This window comes from Crocuta crocuta, unplaced genomic scaffold (genome assembly GCF_008692635.1).
Source record: "Crocuta crocuta isolate KB4526 unplaced genomic scaffold, BGI_CrCroc_1.0 scaffold16, whole genome shotgun sequence".
NCBI classification, from domain to species: domain Eukaryota; kingdom Metazoa; phylum Chordata; class Mammalia; order Carnivora; family Hyaenidae; genus Crocuta; species Crocuta crocuta.
Genome location: NW_027531893.1, coordinates 9,641,197 through 9,662,927, shown reverse-complemented (window position 1 = coordinate 9,662,927; position 21,731 = coordinate 9,641,197). Strand labels below are relative to the sequence as shown.

The following is a 21,731-nucleotide window of genomic DNA, read 5'->3' as shown; positions in this document are numbered from 1 at the left end:
GAGCCGCTGGGGCTGTACCATCCCTGTTATCTACTGCGTCTTTTCCTCCCTCCACCCATTCTCTCCAACGTGACCAGTGACCGTCCCTTCTCTTCGGTCAGGTCTACCTTTTGTGTTTCTTCCAGGAAAGTGGCCTTCCGGAGCATGGCAGACAGGAGAGGTTTGCACTCTGGTGCTGGGCAGCCCGGGTGATTCGAATCCAGCCCCGCTGCCCAGTGAGCTGAGACACCCTGGGCACGTCACTCCACTTCTCAAAGCTCCAGCTGAACAGCGTCCTCCCTGACGCTGTCTCCTGAGGCTCCCGGGAGGGCACCACGCAGAAGCCATCTTAGCGCATGGGCTAGAAGTAAGTGCGCAGCCGACAGCTAGCGGCTACAATCACAGGGGCTGATGGATAATTCGTGCCTTCATATTCGTGCTCCCCCATCACCAGATGAGCCTACACCTGCTGGCATTCTCCCTTCCTTCTTGCTTTCGAAAGTTGACCATCACAGGGTGTCAAGAACCTTCTCGATTTCTAGTCCTTGGTCCCTGCTGCTCTCCTGCCACTAACAGGTGACTCACAGTGTTGACTTTGGGGACCAAGCTGCCAGGGCTGTGGGAGGCAGGTCGCTGAGCACTGATGTGTATGTCGTGTGCACAGGTAGATGAGGCGGTGTGAATACTGAGAGACAGCTAGGGAAAGAATGTTCAGGAATCCCCTTTTCATTGGAATCAATCAGGGAAGAGTAATTCAGCTGTTGGGGTTCCTCAATTAGTCCTATTATTTTAAATGAAAGGTCTCTTTTCCCTCTGCTTCTGAAAAGGAAGGAAGCACTCACCACCTCCCACAACGTGCTTTCACTACTGCACTTGGACATGTGTTTAGAACCCCGTGGTAAACACCAACTGTGAATAAAATGATGGAGAGCATCACAAAGAACGTTGTAAAGCATGTAATTACTACTAACCTAAAGGGTTCAGTAAAAGTCTTGTGATGCTCACAGAAGACCGACCCCTGGCAGATGGACCTTGCTCTGCCATCAGATAAATAGTGACAAATCAGTCTTNTGTGTTTAGAACCCCGTGGTAAACACCAACTGTGAATAAAATGATGGAGAGCATCACAAAGAACGTTGTAAAGCATGTAATTACTACTAACCTAAAGGGTTCAGTAAAAGTCTTGTGATGCTCACAGAAGACCGACCCCTGGCAGATGGACCTTGCTCTGCCATCAGATAGTGACAAATCAGCCTGGTGGACAGAAGGCCTTGGGAGGAGCATCTCTGCTGCAAGCTCCCTTCTCTCCGCGCTCCTCCACTATGGCCACCAACTCTGTTACTGGTCCCGGAGTAAGGGGGTTGCAGAGGAAAGGCAGGAAGTTAAGGCTGACAAGACCAATTCTTAACCCTTGACCATCTTCCCCCCGACACGGCAGCTAAAGAGAAGGACAGCACAAGGGCATCCCGCCATCACATTCCCTGCACATCACCTAAGTGCGGGCAGTGAGATGGGGAGACTCTCACGATCAAAGCAGGTGCTGGCACGGCCGCAACGTGGCCTCCAAAGCACTGTGCTCCAGCCCACCGACTTCAGCAACCACAGCGCCACCTCTCCTGGCCTGTCTGCTCTGTTCCAGACCTGGGGGTCTCCCTTCTGGTCCTAGAACCTGCCAGCTCTGTCCCTGGGCAGGACCTTTGTCCTTGCCACTCTTTGTGCAGAAAGCAGGAACCCAGTAACCACCAGATCAACCAACCACCCTCCCACCCCACTAACGAACTACGGGCTTCGCTCAGTGGGCTGAGGAGCCCGCCAAGGTCTTCTCGAGCCCTTCACAGCTGGAGTCACTGACGAGCAGGCCAGCTCTCCGGCCGGACGAAGCCATACAGAGATTGCAGCATCAGGCCCAGGGCTGAGCATGCTCAAAGGCATCCGGGTGCAGGAGCGCCAGGCTCTGCAGTCCGCGCAGGTCTGACCAAGTCCTCATGATTCAACACTTAGTCCCGGTTTTCCTGAAGGAACACACGCTACCAACCCACTTCCACTCTGAGAAGACCCTGCCCCCCTTCTGAGCTCATCAGCTCTTCGTTCATCCAGCAAACGAGAGGCATGCCTGTCCTAGGAGACTGTAAACATGCTTGCTTTGCCACCTGCCAATAAATGGTAGCTGAGTACACACAGGTAAACAGAGACAGCCTTTGCCTTCCGGGGACTCACAGTCCTAGGGGAGACAAACACACAGGCTACCACATCCTGAGGGAACAGGGCCCATTCACCGCCTCTCTGCCCAGGCTTTCCGGGAATGCACTGACCGCCCAGCACCTGGCAGCACCTCCAGCCAGCTCTGGCCAACAACCCCACTGAAATGAGGCTTCCAGGATACGCCATTGGGGTGACGGGAGGTCCTGAGGGGACAGTCTCCCCAGGCCCCAGCCCCTTCCATCATGGTTTGGAATTCTTCCCCTATAAGCCTATTATGCTAAGACCCCAGCTCATCTGCCTTACAGTTTCCTGGAGTTAGAATTCAAGTGGTTTCTCACCTCCTTTCTTTAGATTTCATTAGGAACCAGAAGAAACATATCACAAGGTAATCAGCCTGAACCAAACCTGAGCCTAGGGCCACCTCCTCAAGGGCCCTGCCTCTGAAACCTACCCCAACGTCGGGCAGGTCTCCAGGTAACAGCGCATGTTTTTCTGATTCCCAAAATAAAACGTACTGTAGAATGTTCAGAAAGCACTGCAAGTCGAGCTGTGTACTAGAGTGTGTATGTGCACGGCTTGTAATAAATACTACCACCATGTGACCACAACATATATATGCACTTACATTATATATTTTATAGATAACTTACCTAATTGAAAACTTAGCCTTTCAGCTTTACAATGAATGGTTTAAAAAAAAAAAAAAAGTTTACCCTATCAATGAAGTCTTTTTAATTTTTTTTTTTTAATTTCTTTTTAAGTTTACTTATTTTGAGAAGAGACAGAAAGCCTGAGTCAGGGAGGGGGCAGAGAGAGAGGAAGAGAAAGAATCCCCAGTAGGCTCCACACAGTGCAGAGCCCAACACAGGGCTCAGACTCACAAACTGTGAAATCATAACCTGAGCCAAGTCAACAGACGCTTAACCAACTGAGCCACCAAGGTGCCCTCCTTTATCCTTTATTAGGAATATTTTTATTATAGAGTTGTCATATCACCATGTTATATACTTGAAACTAAAGTTACATATCCAGTCTACATCAATAAAAAGTATTTTTGTTAGAGATGATGAACATTATCAAATGACTTTTTAGTACCCATCAAAATCACTATCTGGTATTCTGCCTTTAATTATGAATAAGCTGACTCGATCAATTTCCTAACATTAAGCCATCCTTGAAATCCTATTTCCCACTTTCACGTGGACCATAGTTTCTTTTTTGTGCTGTCTTTGTGATTTTTGTTTATATTGGAATAATGCACACTTGAACCAAGATATAAAGACACAGATGAGGTTTTAAGGAAGTACAAACACCAAAATCACCATAAAGCCATCCAGGTTTGCCACCTCCTAGGGTACCTCTTCTATTTTTACAACTTTCTTCCCATTTTTGGCACCTTCCAGGCAGGCAGGCCTCATCTTCAGTTACCGTGAACAATCAACGTCCCCCTAGGAAACAGGCCATCTCACCCACGCGCGCATCTATGAGCAGAGCCGTTGGCCATATTCTCTCCTGTTGGCAATCTCCAAATCCAAGAGTACATTTGTTTGCTTACTTATAACATCATGTTTTTATTTTCTCTACTTCCAGGCCATAGATACCAAAACTTTCTAATCAAATATTTTCAAAGCCACTCTTAGTTTTCTTCACCAAGTACAAGGCTTTTACCATTTTGTGTTTTGCTTTGTAGGTGGGGGGTTGGGGGCGGGCAGGATTTGATTGCCCTCCTAACATGTGTGTGACAGGGCAGACCTGCTTCTGGACAGTCCAGGAAGCAGCCACCATAGGGCGAACGGCACAGAGGCAGCCGGCCTTACCTCGATGAGCTTTCTCTCGTAGGAGCTCGCCAGCTCCTCGGCGACTTCTCCTGGCTTCTGCTCAGGGACTGTAACTTCTCCATCAGCACTCCAAAGGTTTGGTACAACTTGAGGAAAAGAAAGAAACCCCATGAATATTTTCACCATAGTCAAAAGTTATTCTCCCAGTTAAGAAATTTTTTGGTGTTTGCCAAATGGCTTCTCCACAGAGAAAGTGCTTTTTATGGGTGAGAAAAAAAATCTCAACTACTGGTTACTTCACCCCTCCGACATTTTCACACAAGTACAACAAAGTGAATGGTGAGAAGGAAGAATTGTCGCCTGGACAGATGCCCAGGAGTGTGGGGAACCATCCAGTCACTACTCCCCATTCCAGGGCAAAACAGACAACACGCTGGCAAGACCGGGGAGCCTCCACTTCCATCTGCTCCAGTGGCCATATTTCTTTTTCTCCAAGAGCACAGCTCCCCGGTGCAGAACCGCCTGCCTCCAGCTGGACGTCAACAGTAGAGGGTCAGAGTAGGCGCAGAGCCGCTAAGACCAGACGTTTATCAACCATACTTAGGGCAGAAGCTAGGCAGCTTCGGGAAACTCTCGACAACCGATGCAGAGTCACCAGCAGGGCCTCCTAACGAGAGACGGGCTCCCAGGCCAGGGCAGGAAGTAGGAGTGCGGTGCATGCCGGCGGGGGCCGCTGCTCCTTTCAGGGGCGCATCCAGGAATGCCTGCTTTGTACAGAAGAGCAGCAAGTGAGACCTGGGAATGAGCAGGCCAATTCCAAGAAAAGCACGGGAACACGGACTGGAGGAAGTGCCCCGCTGGCGTGGATCAACAGTCTGGACCAGCCCCAAGTCCACAAACAAGCATCAACTAAGCAGAAACTCCCAGATGCCGTATTGGGCCTGAGGACATAGCAGTGAAGTCCAGCCCTCTCGAGCCACGGGGATCTGACAGCCTGGAGGAGAGCAGGCAAGAGGCGAAGGCTGAGCACAACTGGGTCCTGAGGCTGCAGTGACCGCGGCTCCGCCTGCAGCCCTGCCCCAGAGCCTCCATTGAGCCGCGAGTTAGAGCCCCAGAGGCAGCAGGGCCCTGAATGATGACACACATGCCGCTGGAAAGAACCCTAAGCTGCTCCCATCCCAGGAGTCACGACAGCCTAGCCGCTGCTGAGGACAATGACCCAGGAACCCGCTGCAACCTCAAATAGGTAGGAAGAGAAAATTTAAAGGCCTTCCAGTTAAAGTTGACAAACTGAACACATTTATATTCACATCCTCTGAGTCCTACTGAAATACTAATTTTAAAAATTCTAACAGCATCACTGTTGAGAAAGAGAATGAGAGCGCAGAGACAAGACAACAAAATTCCAGAGGCCAAGGCGCAGGCCGATCACTGGCGAGCAACGGGACAGACTTGGGAGAGTTTCCTTCCAAGCTGCAGGTGTGCACAACACCAAAATACAGTCTCCTTCAAACAGGACAACTTGCTAACAGCTGATAGACTGCNAAAAAAAAAAATAAGAAGCAATTTGCAGAGGTGCCTGGGTGGCTCAGTCAGTTGAGCAGACTTTGGCTCAGATCGTGATCTCACCGTTTGTGGGTTCAAGCCTTGCATCGGGCTCTGTGCTGACAGTTCTGAGCCTGCTTTGGATTCTCCTTCTTCTCCCTCTGCACCTCCCCTACTCCTTCTCCCTCCCTCCCTCTCTCCCATTCAAAAATAAATACTATGGGGAGTGGGGGGGGAAGAAGCCATTTGCAGAAAATTAAGGGTTTATTCTCCGGAAGAGGTTAAACAGTGGTGTGGACCGAGCTAAAGGTATGAGTACCCCATGGGAAACAGAGAAAAAATAGTACTACTGAACCTCTTCCATTTTTCCTTTCCAACTCCCCAGCAGCTGTAGCCAACATACACCCCTAAGCAGGGAGTACCAAGTATTGTCCTGGGAATCTAACAGGCTGAAGAAACAGACCAGAAGGGGCAGATATGAGGGGTCCTCCAGTGAAATGGCACAGCCGGATCGCCCCACCAGGATACGAGCACAGCATTCAAACAGCTATTTGGCACCTCACTCCTACCATGGAGCCGACAGCCAGAAACCGCCTCACATCTGAGACAAGCACCTAAGACAGAAAACCCAGACCAAAATCTACAGAGGAAAACATCTTCTAAGGGAGAGACAGAAGTTAGGGAAAAAGACCACTCAAGAAGCAAACTGTCGGTAATAGTCCCAGAGAGAAGATGACGGTAGAGCTGAAAGCAGGAACAGGGAAGTGTTTAAAAGGAACAAAAAGCAGCACACACAGAGAGCAAAAAAACAAAGCTCTTTTGGAAAGCAAAGCTGTGATAGAAGTAATGAAACGCTAGATACAAAGGATAGACGGTAAGAAAATTTCCAGAAGACAGAGCCAGAGGATAACAAAAGGGAAAACAAAGAGTGAAATGGAGAATTACCATTTGAGAGGAACCCAAGAAAGGGAAGGGGAAAAAAAAAAAAAAGTTAACAGAGAGACCAGGAAATCAAAGACTCCATTCAAGTAATGTCCCAGAACCAAAAGCCAGGGGTGTGGGGACAGAAGAGCTCAGTGGGCACACAGCACGAGGGGTGAGCCAGGCTCAGGCACCTCCCAGGGCAACTTCAGATCAAGAGCGACAAAGAGAAGACGGTGCCAACTTCTGGTGCAGCGGCAGAACTTTTACAAAGGACACAAAGTTAGAAATGACCTTGGATGTCTGAACAACAACGCTGTAAGCTAGCAACCAATCAAGCCATACTGCTGAGGACAATTATTTCCAACCTGGAATTATGTACCGAGCCAACCCCTGTGGTAAGGAGGTAAAAACATGGTCAGACGTGCAACCTTTCAAAAATCTTACCCCATCCCCCCAACCAAAAAAAGACAAGAAATCTAAGAAGAGGAGGAGCAGATGTTTTACAAAAGAGAAGATAGAACACAAAAGCGAGGAGATTATTAATAATAACCAGAGTGTGAACCACCCACGCCACCTCCACGGAGGACTGATAAACAGAACGCACTCAGCCCTACAGCAGAAGACCACTGAGCCCGCACAAGGAATAAAGCACGGATGCCTGCTCCGACACAATGAACCTTGAGAATATCACGAAAAAGCACAAGATGCCAGAAGAGACACAAAAGGCCACGTACAGCAGGATTCCATTTCTACAAAATGCCTAGAAGGGATATGGGTTTCCACAGGGGCCAGGAGGAGGAAGGGATGAGGGGTGACTGCTGATGGGTATAGGGTCCGTCCTTGGGGTGAGGAAGCGCTCTGGATTTAGAGAGAGGGGGTGGTCACACGCCTTGTAAATGCACTAACACCCACTGGACTCCACACCCTGTAAGGGTAAACCGTGTGGCCCACGAACCGCATCTGACTAAAGGAGCGGCAGGAGCAGGGAGCTGGTGGCAACCAGCCCACGGAGCAGCCAGACTCCCTCGGGCTGCGGGGGGCGCCAGGGCTGCAGGAGAGGCCGTCTTGGGATGGAACTGACAGGGGCCCGGTTTTTAACATGTTTAGATTTCCGTAAGCAAAAGAGCACTTGCACTGTGATTAACAAGTTCACACAACACCAACCATGTGGGTTTTTTTTTTTTTCCAATAGGAACTCAAAAGAAATTTAGAAGTTGTGCAAAGCTAATGATCCCGTACCTCCCAGCTCAGCTGGACAGCATTTTCAGAATCCTAGTCACGTATTCACAGAAGAGGGACCACACTAAAAAGAGGGTATGTCTGTGCTGGAGGGTGGGTGGGAAGAGGGTCCATGGCAGTGGAGGGACCCAAGAGCTATGTCCCCTCACCCTCCACAGCGAGAAATCAATCAGGAATACCTACAACTGAGAAATCAACAAGAAGCGATAGACACATATTATTCAGAGACGTTAAGGTAACCGACAGGACAATAACTTAAAATGTATAAAGCAGTTACCTGTGGGGAGTGGGAAATGGGGGTGGGGGGAGGGGTGACGGCGAGAAGTACCAGAGGTCTTTTATTACCATAAAGGGCCATGTATAAACATTTGACTTAGAAAACAAAAAGCTGAAATTGATTTTAAGTTAAAAAAAGTAATCTGAGAGGAAGCTGCACTTGGAAAAGTTGAACAAGACAGTAACAGCAGCCTTCACGGCAGGGCAGACACCACCACCCCCACCCCGCCCCCAGCACGAGGTGGGCTGCGGCTGATTAGCAGGGCCTGGTGGGAGCACACATCTGAAGTGTTAACAGCATGGTCACCGGTGCTCTCTAAATGACTTGATCTTTGCCTGAGCGAAGTCGCTTTCCACCACACGGAGACCCTCCTGATCAGAAAGACGCAGCTGCGCAAACTCCTTGAGGTCTGCACATCGCTTTAGAAATCCAGCCACTGGCCTTTCTGCCTCAGATACCAGCCCGTCTGGAGGTACATCTAAGAGCAAGCCACCATCTTCTACACTGAGGAGGCAGATGCACAAATAAGCTGTTTAACCTTGCAGTCCAGGAACTAGACCTTGGACAGTCATCAATTTATGAAAGGTCTCTTTGAAACTAACCAACCTTCCCCTGAAATTCTGTGACCTCCTGGTGCCTCAGTCCAGCGCCTGCAGCTTTAACAAGCATGTCAAATTTCTATCCCATGTAAGAAATAATACACAGCAAATCCCAACTACACCAGGCTCTTCTCCTTGGTCGGCAGCCTCTGAGAAGGCTCCTGGTGACCCCTCCCGCCTGGCATTCCCATCACTGGATCTCCACCCAAGTACAGGCTGGACATACTGACTCCCCTCTAAGGAGCAAAAGATGCTGGAAGAGATGGGACGTCACGCTGGAGATTAAGTTCTAGAAGACTGCGGCCGGGTCTTGGGTTTCCGCTCCCACCCACTCCCTCCGAGGAGAGCCAGCTGCCATCCTGTGAGCCGCCTTATGGATAGACCCACGATGTGCCCCCCCACCCCCACCCCGCATAGCCAGCAAGGCCCTGGGGTCCACCGGCAGCACATGAGTGCTCCTCCCGTCAAGCCTGGAGGGGACAGCCGCAGCTCTGGGAGAGACCCGGAGCCAGAGGACGTGGCTGAGCCATAGCTGGATTCCTCCTGCCCACACACTCAAGTAAGCGGGTGAGTGTGGCATCAAGCTGCTGAATTTTGGGGTCATTTGTTACATGGCAACAGATCAACGATACAGTGCCTTTAATCCTTCAACAAGCAGTTCCTAGAGAGCACTGCGGGTAAGACTCTGCCTTGGGCTCTGGAGTCCTAAGGACAATGGTGTGGATCCCCACGGATGACGTTTATAGAAAGGACAACGACAAAGTGAACTTGGCTGATAAATCTCTATGGCTGAAGGGTTACTGGGAAATATGAAGAGAGCCATTTATTGGTGCGACACTTCCCACCTCTCTCCCAGCAAGGTGAGCATGCAGTGAGGTACGAGAGGCCAGCCAGCCCGTTACAGTTTTACAAGCACCATGTCTCCTTGGTTTATTTTCAAGTCAGAAAGACTTCATCTGCCTGGGGAGCAGGGGAACAATCCAGTGTTCAAGGCAGGCAGCACCATGAAAGCCCAAGTAACGTCAAGTCGTCTTAGAGCCAGAAACAGCACGTTACACCCTCATTCCAGACTTTCCGCACACCCCCAGGAAACCCGTCTCCAAGTCACGTCCACACAACAAACACAAACATTCATGACAGACCCAACTACAGGGTAGCGGCAGTGTGTTTTAAAGGCATACGTCTCCTGAGAAGGATCTATTCGTTTGGAACCGAGAGAAAGACAATTTCAGCCCAAGAGGAAAGCACAGTTCTCTACTCCTATCAAATATAGCTCTTCCTGAATTCAAGAACACAAGGCTTGAAAACTGGTTAGCAATGCAGTCTTTTTTTTTATGTTTATTTATTTGAGAGAAAGCGAGCACATGTACACGCATGAGTGGGGGAGGGGCAGGGACAGAGGGAGAGAGAGAGAATCCCAAGCAGTCCCTGTGCTGTCACTCACTACAGAGCCCGACTCAGGACTCAATCCTAACAACCGTGAGAGCTGAGCTGAAATCAAGAGTCAGACGCTTAACCGAGCAGGGCCCCCAGGCGCCCCAGCAGTGCAGTCTGCAATCTAGTTTCATCCTGAACAGGTCCAGTCCGTGTTCTGAGGGACTTTAACAGCATTCAGAACTCCACAGCCTGAACGGCCCCGGTCAAGGACTATGAGTAGAGTGCAGCTGCCAGGACCCAACAAGACAAACTTCCATCTATGTGGTTGGCTACTTCCATTCTGGACACGGAACTTAGGTTGTACTGAAAAGGCCAAGGCCCAGAGATCGGTCCAAAAACAAAAGAACCGTATTTAACGGTCTGAACAGAATCTGAGAGCTACATCCACGTACAGCGGGGCCCAGACAAATGCGACAGTGACAGAGCTCCCTGTGACACAGCGCTTTATAACCTACCACGCGACTCCGAATGCATCAGCTCACTGCGGCCTCCCTGCACCGCACAGCCCGGCCACCGTACGCTTACGCCCGATGGGGAGGGGTGTGTGTGATGTGCACGGCCTCAGAAATGCCTCATTAGCCCACTCAACCTGGTTAACATCCACATGGTTCACAGGAAAACCTGCACTAGGTTCAGCTGTGTGCGCTGGGAGAGGTCCGCAACTTTCTCCTGTATTCCCACGATGGCCTAATTATCGAAGTGAGACTCCAAATAGGAACATTTGGACAAACCGGTAAGCCTTCTCTCTTTAAATCCCGTAGGCACTAAAAGTGTGTTCAGGAGGAGCACAAAGACCGTTACTTTCAATCAGAAGCATTTGTTCCTGTTCCAGAAAAGCTGTGGGTTTGTTAGCACCGTGAGCAGGTCATTTCAACTCAGCAAACAGGACACGGTTTTCACCCCTTGCAGTCTGGCTGCCATTACGGTCTGTGCTAAGTCCTCTGAAAGAGGCAGACGCCATGTGGGTCTCACTCACAGGCACCGAGAACACAGGAGCTTTCCCACCTCAATTATTTTAAGCAAAAACTCCAAATACCACGGAGAGCAGCACGGCAAACAGTATGATAAGGCCACTGTTTTGCTTTCAAACCCAACAAGCTTAGCAGGACCCCAGATGCAAACAGCATGCGACGATGGCGGCAGAAGAGGATCAAGAGCCACTTTAAATTCAGAGATGGTTCCCCAGAACGTTCTGAGGGACAGAAGGAGGCGTGCCAAGGCCTGGAACAGCAGGCCAGGTTTGGTGTGATAGGAAATCTGGGACACTCGAGGGTTCCCAAGTAGAAAGGCCCCTCCTGGGTGAGCGACAGCGATGCCCACAGCACAGCAGGAGCCCAGCACTGTCCCAGCACAGGAAACGGTCTTCGTAATAACAGCGCCCGCCATGTTCCAAGGGCCGGCTGTGGCGAGGGGAGAGCGCGCTGCCGATGACAATGTGGGCTCTGCAATCAGACAGAGCCCAGGCCAACTCCACGCCACCACTCCCCGGTGAGTGACCATGGGCAAGTCTTTCTTTCTTCACACAACTAGCTACTTAGGATTCATGATGTGCCAGGCACGGGACACGGGACCCACAGGGATGTACTAACGGGGGAAACAGCAAGTGCCAACAAGAAGCTTACACTGGCGCGGAGGGACTCGGAAAATAAAGGGCTATTTAATGTGCCAGGTCACAAGAAGTGCTGCAGCCGGTGGGGGGAGGGGGTGGAGACGTTTAAGCAAGAGAAAATGCTGGTATGAGTGCTAAGTACTGAAGTACAAGGAAAGGCTCACTAAGGAGACCCTTTCTGAGCAGAGACCAGAATAAAGGGATGGAGTGAGCCACGCAAAGCCCTGGGAGAGAGCATTCCCAGGAAGAGCACGGAGGCCAGGATGGCTGAAGGATAACAGATGAGGGAGAGTGAACAGGAAGTGAGAGCACAGAGAAGGGGGCAGGGGGTTGCAGGCGAGGGTGTCTCATCCTGAGCAGAAACAGGAAGCCTCCAAAGACTCCAAACAAAAGGCAGGACAATCAGACATTGTTTAAAAGATCATTCTACCAGCGGTAAAAAGGGTAAGTGGGGAACCCGGGAGGGCACGGGTAGTGCCCGGGTGGCAGGAGGCATGGCTCAGGTCGCCCTTCGAGGAAGAACTTGCCTTTCCGTTTCCAGGAGTGCAGGGAGCCGACAGCCTCTGGCTACAGTGCTTCCTGGTGTGTAAGGAAGACGCAACCTATCTGATGGGGGCGTAGGGTGAGGACAGGAGCCAGGCTACCATCACCAGTTTGGGCCTCAGGAACCTCAAAGAATGAGGCTATCATTTTACTGAGCTGGGGAAGGGGTGGGTGGGAGGAGGAAGGGGTGGGTGACAGGCAGGAGGCTGGAGTTCAGACAAGTTACGTGTGGCACAACCCGTGGCCATCTGAGAGCAGCCCGAGCCCATGGGGACGTGAGTCTGGAGCTCCAGGGAGATCAGTGGTGTAGAGACCCTACCACCACCGGACTCCTTGGAGGCAGAGTCTCCTCTGCTGTGAAGCAGTGGGGGCCGACCCCCAAGAGCCGGGAGGGGCCACCCCCCACTCCCCGATGTGGGCCAACACCGTGCTCAGAGAGGCCAGGCGTATAGACGCTCCTACTGCTGCACTCGCCACCCAGCTGGGGTGCGTCCTCAGCACTTTCCCGTATGTTCCTCTTCTCACAATCAACATGTAAGGTGGGGAGTAACAACCCCCAAAATGACTGTCCGTGGGGCTTCAAGACTTGCCCGTGGACGAGGTCGGACAGCTACCATGTGGTGGAATCAGAAAAACCTCACCCCACGCTCCTCCCCCCGCCATGTGCTCCCTGTCCCGACCCCGTCAGCAGCTGAGTAGTTCAGCGCCTTTCTCACTCTCTACTCAGTCCTGGTCCAGCAGGCACTCACGAGGTCCAAAAGCGAAGCAGAACTTGGGACAGAGGGGGGCAGGGGAAACAGGGGTGGTTCACACCCTGCCCCAGATGTGACACTGACAGAAGAAGCCAATGTTGCCACCAGGCCCCATGTGGCTGCAGCTTCTCCAAACCAGGTGCTGCCCGGGCAACAAGACCCTGGAATTTCCCAGGACAGACACTCTGGGGGTTCTGCTCATTCAGCACTCAACACGTCATGGCTTTCCAGGGACGGGGGCACCTCATAAACCGTGGCCGCCATTCGACAACTTTAGATCTTAGGGAAGAAAATCCCCAAAAGCTAAGAAATCCTTACCCAACCTTGAACATCCCGTGAGAAGCCAGGCCCTCGTACTCGGGGAAGAAGGTGGCTTTGAAAAGGACTGGCTGTCCTACTGGTGCGGGAGCAGCTCGATCACACTGCCACTGTCACGGGCTCCAGCAGAAAACACCCGCTGCAGCAAGCAAGAGCCCGAGGAGCTACTGCTATCTGAGCCCTGCACCCCCCTGCACCTCCCGCATCACTTACAGCCTCTCACTTAAGGCTCAGGACACCCCTGCACAAAATCTCCGTTTCAGGGATGAGAAAATATAGGTTTAGGTTTAATTTAAAAAAAAAAAAAAAAAAAGGCACTGTAAACAATAGACCTTCCTCTACAAACCCCAGTCTGCCTAGTTTCCAAACCCCATGCTACACCCCCCCACAAACACACACACACACACACACTGCATCCCTGCCATCAGAGCCTACAAACCAGGGCGGTACCCATTTCCACGGATGGCAGAATTCCAAGGCCATGTGCCAGAACTCCTAGGGAGACCTACTTTCATACATGCAAACACACACACCCTTACAGTTTTGGTTGCCTCATGGTATAAGGATACTATGAATTTCGAGTTCTCCTGAGAGTTGCTACCAAATTCTTCAAAAACTTGATATAAACCCACCCACCTCACAGAGGAGTCTCTGTTTTAAAAAAAAAAAAAAAAAAGAAGTGAAAAAGCAGGCAGACCAAGAGAAAGTTATGTAGTTCTCTCAAGAACGCCCTAGGGTGGGATACCCAAGCTGACGTGATCTAACCCAAGCGTGAGGACTCATCTGTATCCCTCAAGACCAGAACCAGGAGCCGAGGGATTCAAAGGGATGTGCTTTTTTAATAACAAACAATGCATCATGTATGATGGGAAGTGTGAGCAGACACAGAAGGCATCCCTAAGGTCACATCTTGGCTCTGCCAGCGACTAGACTGAGACCTTACACACATTACTTCGTTTCTTTGGGCCTCAGTTTCCTCCTCTGCAAAACAGGGAAGGTTAACTGAGAGAAGACTACAAAGTATTTGATATTCCTGCTCTAAGCATGAAAGGTAGGGCAGGTTTTTAAAAACAAATGCAAAGTAAGAGGCTGCCTTCTTTTTTCCAAACAGAAAGCCTCTTCACTAGAAGCTTCCATCCCGCATAGGTCTTTCCCGAGAAGGATGGTCACATGTTCAGGTGCCACATCTCTGTCCCGAGAGCTCATCTAAATATATAACACAGGCACAGGGCAGGTGGGAATGACAGCGGCATAAACACAGAACTGTCTTCACGCCCTCCGCCGAGTGCATTTTCACCTGCTCATGTGATGTAGCCTAGCAGAGGCTCAGAGAGAAACTTTACCTTTCAGCGAATAGCAGTTTGACAGTGAAAACCACTTCTCTGGCTGGAATGAAGCACGCAGCTAGGCACGCCAGGCACGGTGATTTCTTGCCCTGATCTACGCAGGACAAGCGTTTGCTAGACGGAACTGTGGGCCAGACGGCACTCTGCAGAGGCCCGTGAACAGTCAGCTGGTCGACAAGGAAACACGGATGACTCCAAATGTTTCTTAAACAGCTCATTTCAAAATGCAGATGTGTCAAGGTTCAAGAAGTAAATTCATCACCGAAATGTGTGCGGTTCTATTCTGGTAGGAGGGATGGTGGGAATGAAGAGTGAGGAAGGACGCTACCAGGTGTGTAGCCAGTAGTCCAAGCAAGCACAGGGGCACAGCTTAAAGGCAGATAAGGGTTAGCTGTAAACGCTGGGCTTATGGGAATCAAAGCCTTCCTCAGGTAATCACTGTAGAACATTCTTAAGGAGAGGCTCCTGGGAGATGCCTGGGGCTCAGTCTGTTGAATGTCTGACTCTCCATTTCAGCTCCAGTCATGATCCCAGACTTGTGGGATCAGGCCCTGCATCAGGCTCCCTGCTGAGTTTAGAGTCTGCTTAAGACAGTCTGTCTGTCTGTCTCGCTTCTCGCTCTCACTCTCAAGCACTCTAAAAAAAAAAAAATTAAATGAAAAATTAAAAAAAAGCAAAAAATCAAAGTTCTCATCCTAAGAGAAAAAAAAAACCATCCTAGAGTTTCAAAAGCCCACGTGGAGGATTTCTCTGAACTGCCTCAACTCCAGGACTCAGTGTCACACCACAAGCCACCCGATGTGGTGACAATTAAGAAAGGAAACCGGTCCGTACAGTGAGAGGGATGTAATAGTGCAAAAGGCACAGCGGCTGAATTCAGATGCACCTGTTTCCAACCCCAGCTTGGCCACTTCCTGAAAGATGCCCAGCTGACCTAAGCCCAGCCTTCTGGGCGGGCAAGAGGGGAAGATCCCACCCGCCTTGCAGGGAGGGGACGGCTGAAGAATTCGAGGACAAGGACACAGGTGAAGCAAGCAGCAGAGGCCTGACCACGGTGGTGGTGGCTGCCGGGGCCATGGGTGGATTATCAGACTGTGAGCTCATCTACCTAGGCTAGAAGCTCCTTAAAGGGTCCATATTGTTCCTCTCAATGGGCCCAAGTTCGAAATCAGACGGGGCACAAGTAAGATTGTCCACACTTCCTGACAGACCCACACTTCTTGGAGTCTGAATGTGCCGCCTCACCAAGATTTTCAGTCAGCACACATCTGTCATGCTTCCTGGAGACGCCAGCTAACGGACAAGGCACGTTTAGCATGGTTCTCGGATCTGGTTCTGTTTTCTCTTTCTTCAACCAGTTTATCGTCTCAAACTAGAAAAAGTAACAACACATATTTGTGGCAGGAAAAAAAGTCCATTTTGGGGGGGGGAGGGCACCTGGATGGCTCAGTCAGTTAAGCATCCAACTTTGGCTCAGGTCATGATCTCACCATTCATGGGCTCAAGCCCCACGTCAGGCTCTATGCTGACAGCTCAGAGCCTGGAGGCTGTTTCAGATTCTGTGTCTCCCTCTCTCTCTCTGACCCTCCCCTGCTCACACTGTCTCTCTCTCAGAAATAAATAAAACATTAAAAACTTTAAAAAAAGAAAAATAAAAAAGTCCATTTTTATATTTTCATGCCCCTGTTGTGAATACCCCAGACCTCAGCCGACTAAGGAGCAGGAACTTGGTATGAGCCTCCACCCAGCCACAGGTCGTATGATGACGCGCTGTATTTCTGGACAGTTTATACTCTCTCACAGGGGTGTCCACACCCACTCTTCCCTGGCCCATCCGACACTCGGATTGGCCAAGTATCCCAGAAGAGAAGACACAGCAGTGACTTCACAGCAGTTGATGTTCACCGGATGCTCACGGAGTGGCTGGCACTACTGGCTTCTTTCACCCTCCTTTCCCTTCTGGAAGGGATGGAAGCAGGGTGTGAAGGACCACATTACACGGCCCACGGCAACTCCAAACTCTCCCCCTCCTACCCATTAGTCTGGCCTGACAGACGCTGACGGGATTCTCGAGTCCAGAGGGAAGGGCTGAGCAGGCTTCCGACAGTTCGAGGAGGCTATTCCCAGGGACGGTTTTCCCTCCCATGCAGGGCCCCACACCAGAAAAAATACTCAGAGTCCAGAAACCTTTACATTCTAGATGTGACCACTTATTTTCTGTTTGCCATTTCATTATAAATTCACAAGGAATACATGGTAACAAGTTTAAAACAACACAAGAGAATGTTTATAGCAGCATTATTCACAATACTCAAAACGTGGAAGCAATCCAGGTGTCCATCAGCAAAATATGGTATACACATCCGGTGGAATATTATTCAGCCTTTAAAAAGGAAGTGAACTGGGGCACCTGGGTGGCTCAGTCAGTTAAGTGTCTGACTCTGGCTCAAGTCATGATCTCACAATTCATGGATTCAAGCCCTGCAGCAGACTCTGTGCTGAGAGCTCAGAGGTTGGAGCCTGCTTCCGACTCTGTGTGTGTCTGTCTCTCTGCCCCTCCTCCACACATGTGCTCAGTCTCTCTCTCTCTCTCTCTCTCTCTTTAAAGATTAAAAACATTTTTAAGGAGGTTAATCATAACATTCTATAACATGGACTAACCTGGGGGACACTAGGCTAAGTGAAATAAAAGTCAAGACAACAAATACTGTGTAATTCTACTCACATGAGAGACATAGGGTAGCCAGATTCATAGAGACACAAGGTAGAAAAGTATTTTCCAGGGACTGGAGGAATGGGGGTTACTGTCCAGTGGGCACACAGTTTCACCGTGGGATGATAACATTCGTAACATATGCGGTGGGGAAGTTTGCACAACAATTTAAACGTACTTAATACTCCTAAACTATATGTTTCAAAAATGGTTAAGGAGTTTTGTTACATACTTTTTACCACAATTAAAGTTTAAAAAAAAAAAAAAGGAATGAAGTCCTGGTCCCTGCCACACCATAGATAAAGCTTGAAAACATCACACGAAGCCATATGGCAAGGCCACACACAGACGGTCCTGTTACAGGGCTCCGCCTCTCCCCACAATTTCACAGTGTGCCATTTGCTTCTACAGAAAGCCTACATTACTACTTGTTTTTGCAAACCAAATCAATCCAAAGGTCTTCCTTTTCACGAAAAATGTGGTCACCGTACTAATGCGGGTCTGCCGTGAAAACCAAGGGCATTGCACAAACTTTCAGAAAGCAGGGATGGTCTCTCTGAGGCCATCTCGGCTCACGGAAACTGTCCTAGGAAGACCCCACCTTCGGCGAGCGGGGGATTATGTGACATGTCCATAACCAGCAAATCCACAGAAGCAGTAAGTGGCTTTGTAGTGGTGACCACTAATGGGTTCAGGATTTCTTTTCGGGATGATGAAAACATTCTGGAGTTAGACCGGTGATGGGCACCCATCCTGGTGAATATACTTAGAAAACACTCAACTGTGCACTAAAAACATGCGAACTGTAGGTGATGTGAATTGCATCTCAGTTTTTTTTTTTTTAAATTCCAATGCCTAAGTACAGAGTAGAGCAAGTGCCGTGCGCCCTTCACCACACTCTCCCTCCCACCCCAAGCCCAGCCGTCACTGTTGCTACAGGATTCCACGGGCAGATACGTACATACTTAACGTACACAGGCTGCAGTTTTAGAGCATAAAGGGCCCTCGCTGCACAGCCACCTGTTACTCCACCACCAGCCCTGGCGACCACCCCCAGCCGGCAGAGGCAGGGACTTGTCATTTGTCACAGGATGTGACCACAATCTTGTCCACCAGCCTCTGGAACAGATCCCGCTTCAAATATTGCCACAATCCACAGCCCTCGGCCCATCTTGGTACACGGTTATGAACCTCTCTCTGGACTCCTAGGAATGGAGCTGCTAGGGCAAAGGGTATGCACAACTTAAGTTCTATGAGCTGGCGAAGAGTTCCCACCACCCTGGTTCCCAGAGTGCTCTGTGACCCCGAACTGCCACCTCACTGCCGTGGGCCTCCTCATCCTCGTGGTTCAAACCAAGCAGAAGACTGAGTTGATTTCGGTTCTGAGGTTCATTCTGCAGCCACAAGATGCTGAGGGAGCCTCGCAGGACGCGAGGGGCGCTGGAGCAAGTGGCAAATGGGAGCCCATAGCACAGCCACCGCAGCCGGGCACCTGAGCAAGGCCGCGGCAGCAGGCGCAAGGACGGAATGCCAGAGGGCTGAAACGTACGTGACATGCTCAGTGCCATCAGACTGGCAAGGTGCAGGGCAGGGACCTGCGCCCCCAAGGTGAGGGGCCGGAGCCTGGGCTGGGAGAAGCGATTCCTTCCACCGGCACAGGTAACACCAGCAAGTACCTCCAGCAGCGGTCAAGACACTCCCCACGCCCGAAGCCCCAGGCACCCAGCCAGTCAACAAAAGCCAATAACACCAAAAATTTAAGGATGGCAATTTTGTCAAGTGGAGGGGTTTTTGTTTCTTTTTTTCTTTTTTTTTTTTAAAGAGCTCATGCAATTCATGTTGAAAAGTCGCCATCTGCCTCTGCTCCAGGCACCCACAGCAGAGCAACGTCAAGGCTGAAACAGGGGCGCCCAGAACACAGGCAGGAAAGAAAACTCCACATCCCTGAGACCCAAGGTCATGGCTGATGTTTCTGAAAGGAAGTGGGGGTAGGGGAACTACTGATGGGTTTAGAAAAATAATCATGTTGAAAGCTCATGGCCCTTATGAATTCTAAAGAATACCACAAGGTCAAGTCACCGTGGGAAGAAAAAAGGGATCACGGAGAAGCACAGGAGACTCACCGTGGCAGCTGCATCTTAAGTGTACAGAAGAACAGGGAACATCCCAGTTCATGGGGAAGAGCAAAGGTCCAAGTGGAACAAAGGCAAACGCAGCTGGGGGCAGGACAGGATGCTAACGTCCGGAGGGAAGAGGAAGCAGGGAAGGGTGCTCGTGGACACGGTGGTGACACCACAGACAGGCCCTTTAGGTCGGTGTGACTCTAAGGATGGACCTGGGGCCACCCTGAGAAGAATCAAGTGGCGAGGGGTGGGAGTAGCAAGTGTTAAAAGGCAGGTCCCAAGGCCCCGCTCCCACAATCAACTGGTCTGAGGGGAGCGTCAGAAAGCTGCACTTCACCAAGTATTCAGGTGATTTCAATGCACAGTCTGAACCAGTGCATTAACCAACAAGAAACATCCTATGGAGAGCAACCAAGAAATGAGAGAACAAGCACACACACGTGCTCACCCCTAGGGGTCACACAGGACCCTCCAGGACGAGCCCCAATACACCCCTCCTTAGGGTTCTGCGGAGTTCCCCAGGCATGGCACATTCAGCCACAGCTCTTACCCAGGTTGCTGGGCAAGGGGAGCCAGAGACACACAATGACAGTGGCCACAACGCAGCATAATTAGGGCTTGTTCTAGCTGATGGAAGACAGAGGGCGGGCTCCACGACCACCACTGACCTCACGAATCCAGCCCACAGTGCAAGGGAGACCATACCGCCTCCCCTCAAAGATGGGCCAGAAGGACCAGGTGGCCTGGCCTTGACCACTGTGTTCTCAACAGTTCCCTGGATATCTAGAAGCTGAGTATGTTTCCTTCCCACATGAGCAACAGACTTTGACGTATTTGGAACAACAGGATAATATATGACAAACCAGGAGGCTATTTCAAAAAGCCCACAGAGATGTTCTGCAACCCTGACGACTTCCCAGAGAATCTTAATTATATCCAAGAACCCAACGCAAGAAAGATTTGGAGGAAGCAGACGACAGAAGGGAGAGGAGGAGGAAACCGGAGAAGGAACTGGAACATTCTAAACCAGAGGGCTGAATCCACCTCTCTCTGTACGGATGGGCTGTTTCTGGTCCATGTATAGTAGTGTCTTTATACTCGACTGTTACAGTCAGATGATGACAGAGGAATGGAAGCCTCTTCCTATGGAGAGTCAAGGAAATTTCAAGTCAAGGGGGGCTAGAAGCCCTCTAGGGTGTCCGATTGTATATTAGATATAAATAAATAACCATCTCTCCATACTTGGCAGCTCTGAGGAGAAGTTGGATGTGTGAGCTAACTCCCAAACTATGCCAAGTCCCATGCGAAATGGGCAGGTACGAAGTATTTCTTCCTCTTAGCCAGGAAGGTAGAAAGGCAGATTACCTGTGTGAGAAATGCATACACCGGTCTTAAGCACCAAAGTTCCTGACACTGAGTTCCCAAGTCCCTTGGAATTTCCTGAGAGAAGTATCTCGTGTTTCAATGAGGTGACTCTTGGTGGGCTGCAGGAAGGGGGCTGGTCAGAGAAAGACCAAGCTGTGATTAGAAGCTTAGAACCTTCCACCCCACCCCCATCCTCGGTGTAGGGGAGAAGGGTTGGAGGTTGAGTTCATCATCATCCATCATGCCTTGTGATCAAGCATCCACACAAGTTCCTAACCGAGCAGGCTCTGCGAGCTTCGGGGCTGGTGAGCACATCCACATGCCGGCAGGGTGGCACCCCAACTCCACGGGGACAGAAGCGCCTGTGCTCGGGACCTCGCCTCACCTACCCCCTTCCTCTGGCTGTTTGTTCACCTGTGTCCTTTTAATACTTCTTATGAACCAGTCGATGTAAATAAATGTTTCCCTCAGTTCTAGGAGCCATTCTGGAAATTGCTGAACCTGAGGAAGGGGTGGTGGCAACTCCAATCTATAGCCAGTCACCCCCAGGTGCAGGCGGAGGCCTTGGACTCCCAACTGGCATCAGAAATGGAGGCCACCTTCTGGGACCAGGCCCCGAGGCTGAGGTGTCCGCACCAACTCTGGTTCATCAGAACTGAAGTCAACTTTAGGACACCTGGTTGGTGTCCCCAAAGTTGGGGACTGGCTGGTGTGGGAAAAACCCCCTCACATTTGGTGTCAGACTGTTGGGAGTCGAAGGAGGTGGGGTTTTTTTGCTGTTAGAGACACAACACCTTGTCCAGAAGTGCTGTAGGACTGACGCCGGAAGCTGGGGTGTTCCCCCAGGACACGCACGTGGAGTGGCAGCCACGGATCCGATACTCCAGACCCCCAGGGAGCAGGACACAGTCAGCGGCTGCCTTCATACAACTTGCACCTGGTTTGCAGCAAACGAGCAAATAAAGGGGTAATTTCCGATGGG

At 50.6% G+C, this 21,731-nt stretch overlaps 1 protein-coding gene across 1 annotated transcript in view; it reads right to left on the bottom strand.

The window, feature by feature from the left end:
- SNX29 (sorting nexin 29) overlaps nucleotides 1-21,731 on the bottom strand; it is a 469,938-nt gene that overhangs the window by 232,814 nt on the left and 215,393 nt on the right. The window contains exon 16 of the mRNA XM_077773189.1: nucleotides 3,999-4,105. Within this exon, the coding sequence (XP_077629315.1) occupies nucleotides 3,999-4,105 (107 nt within the window). The remainder of the gene's footprint in view (nucleotides 1-3,998; nucleotides 4,106-21,731) is intronic.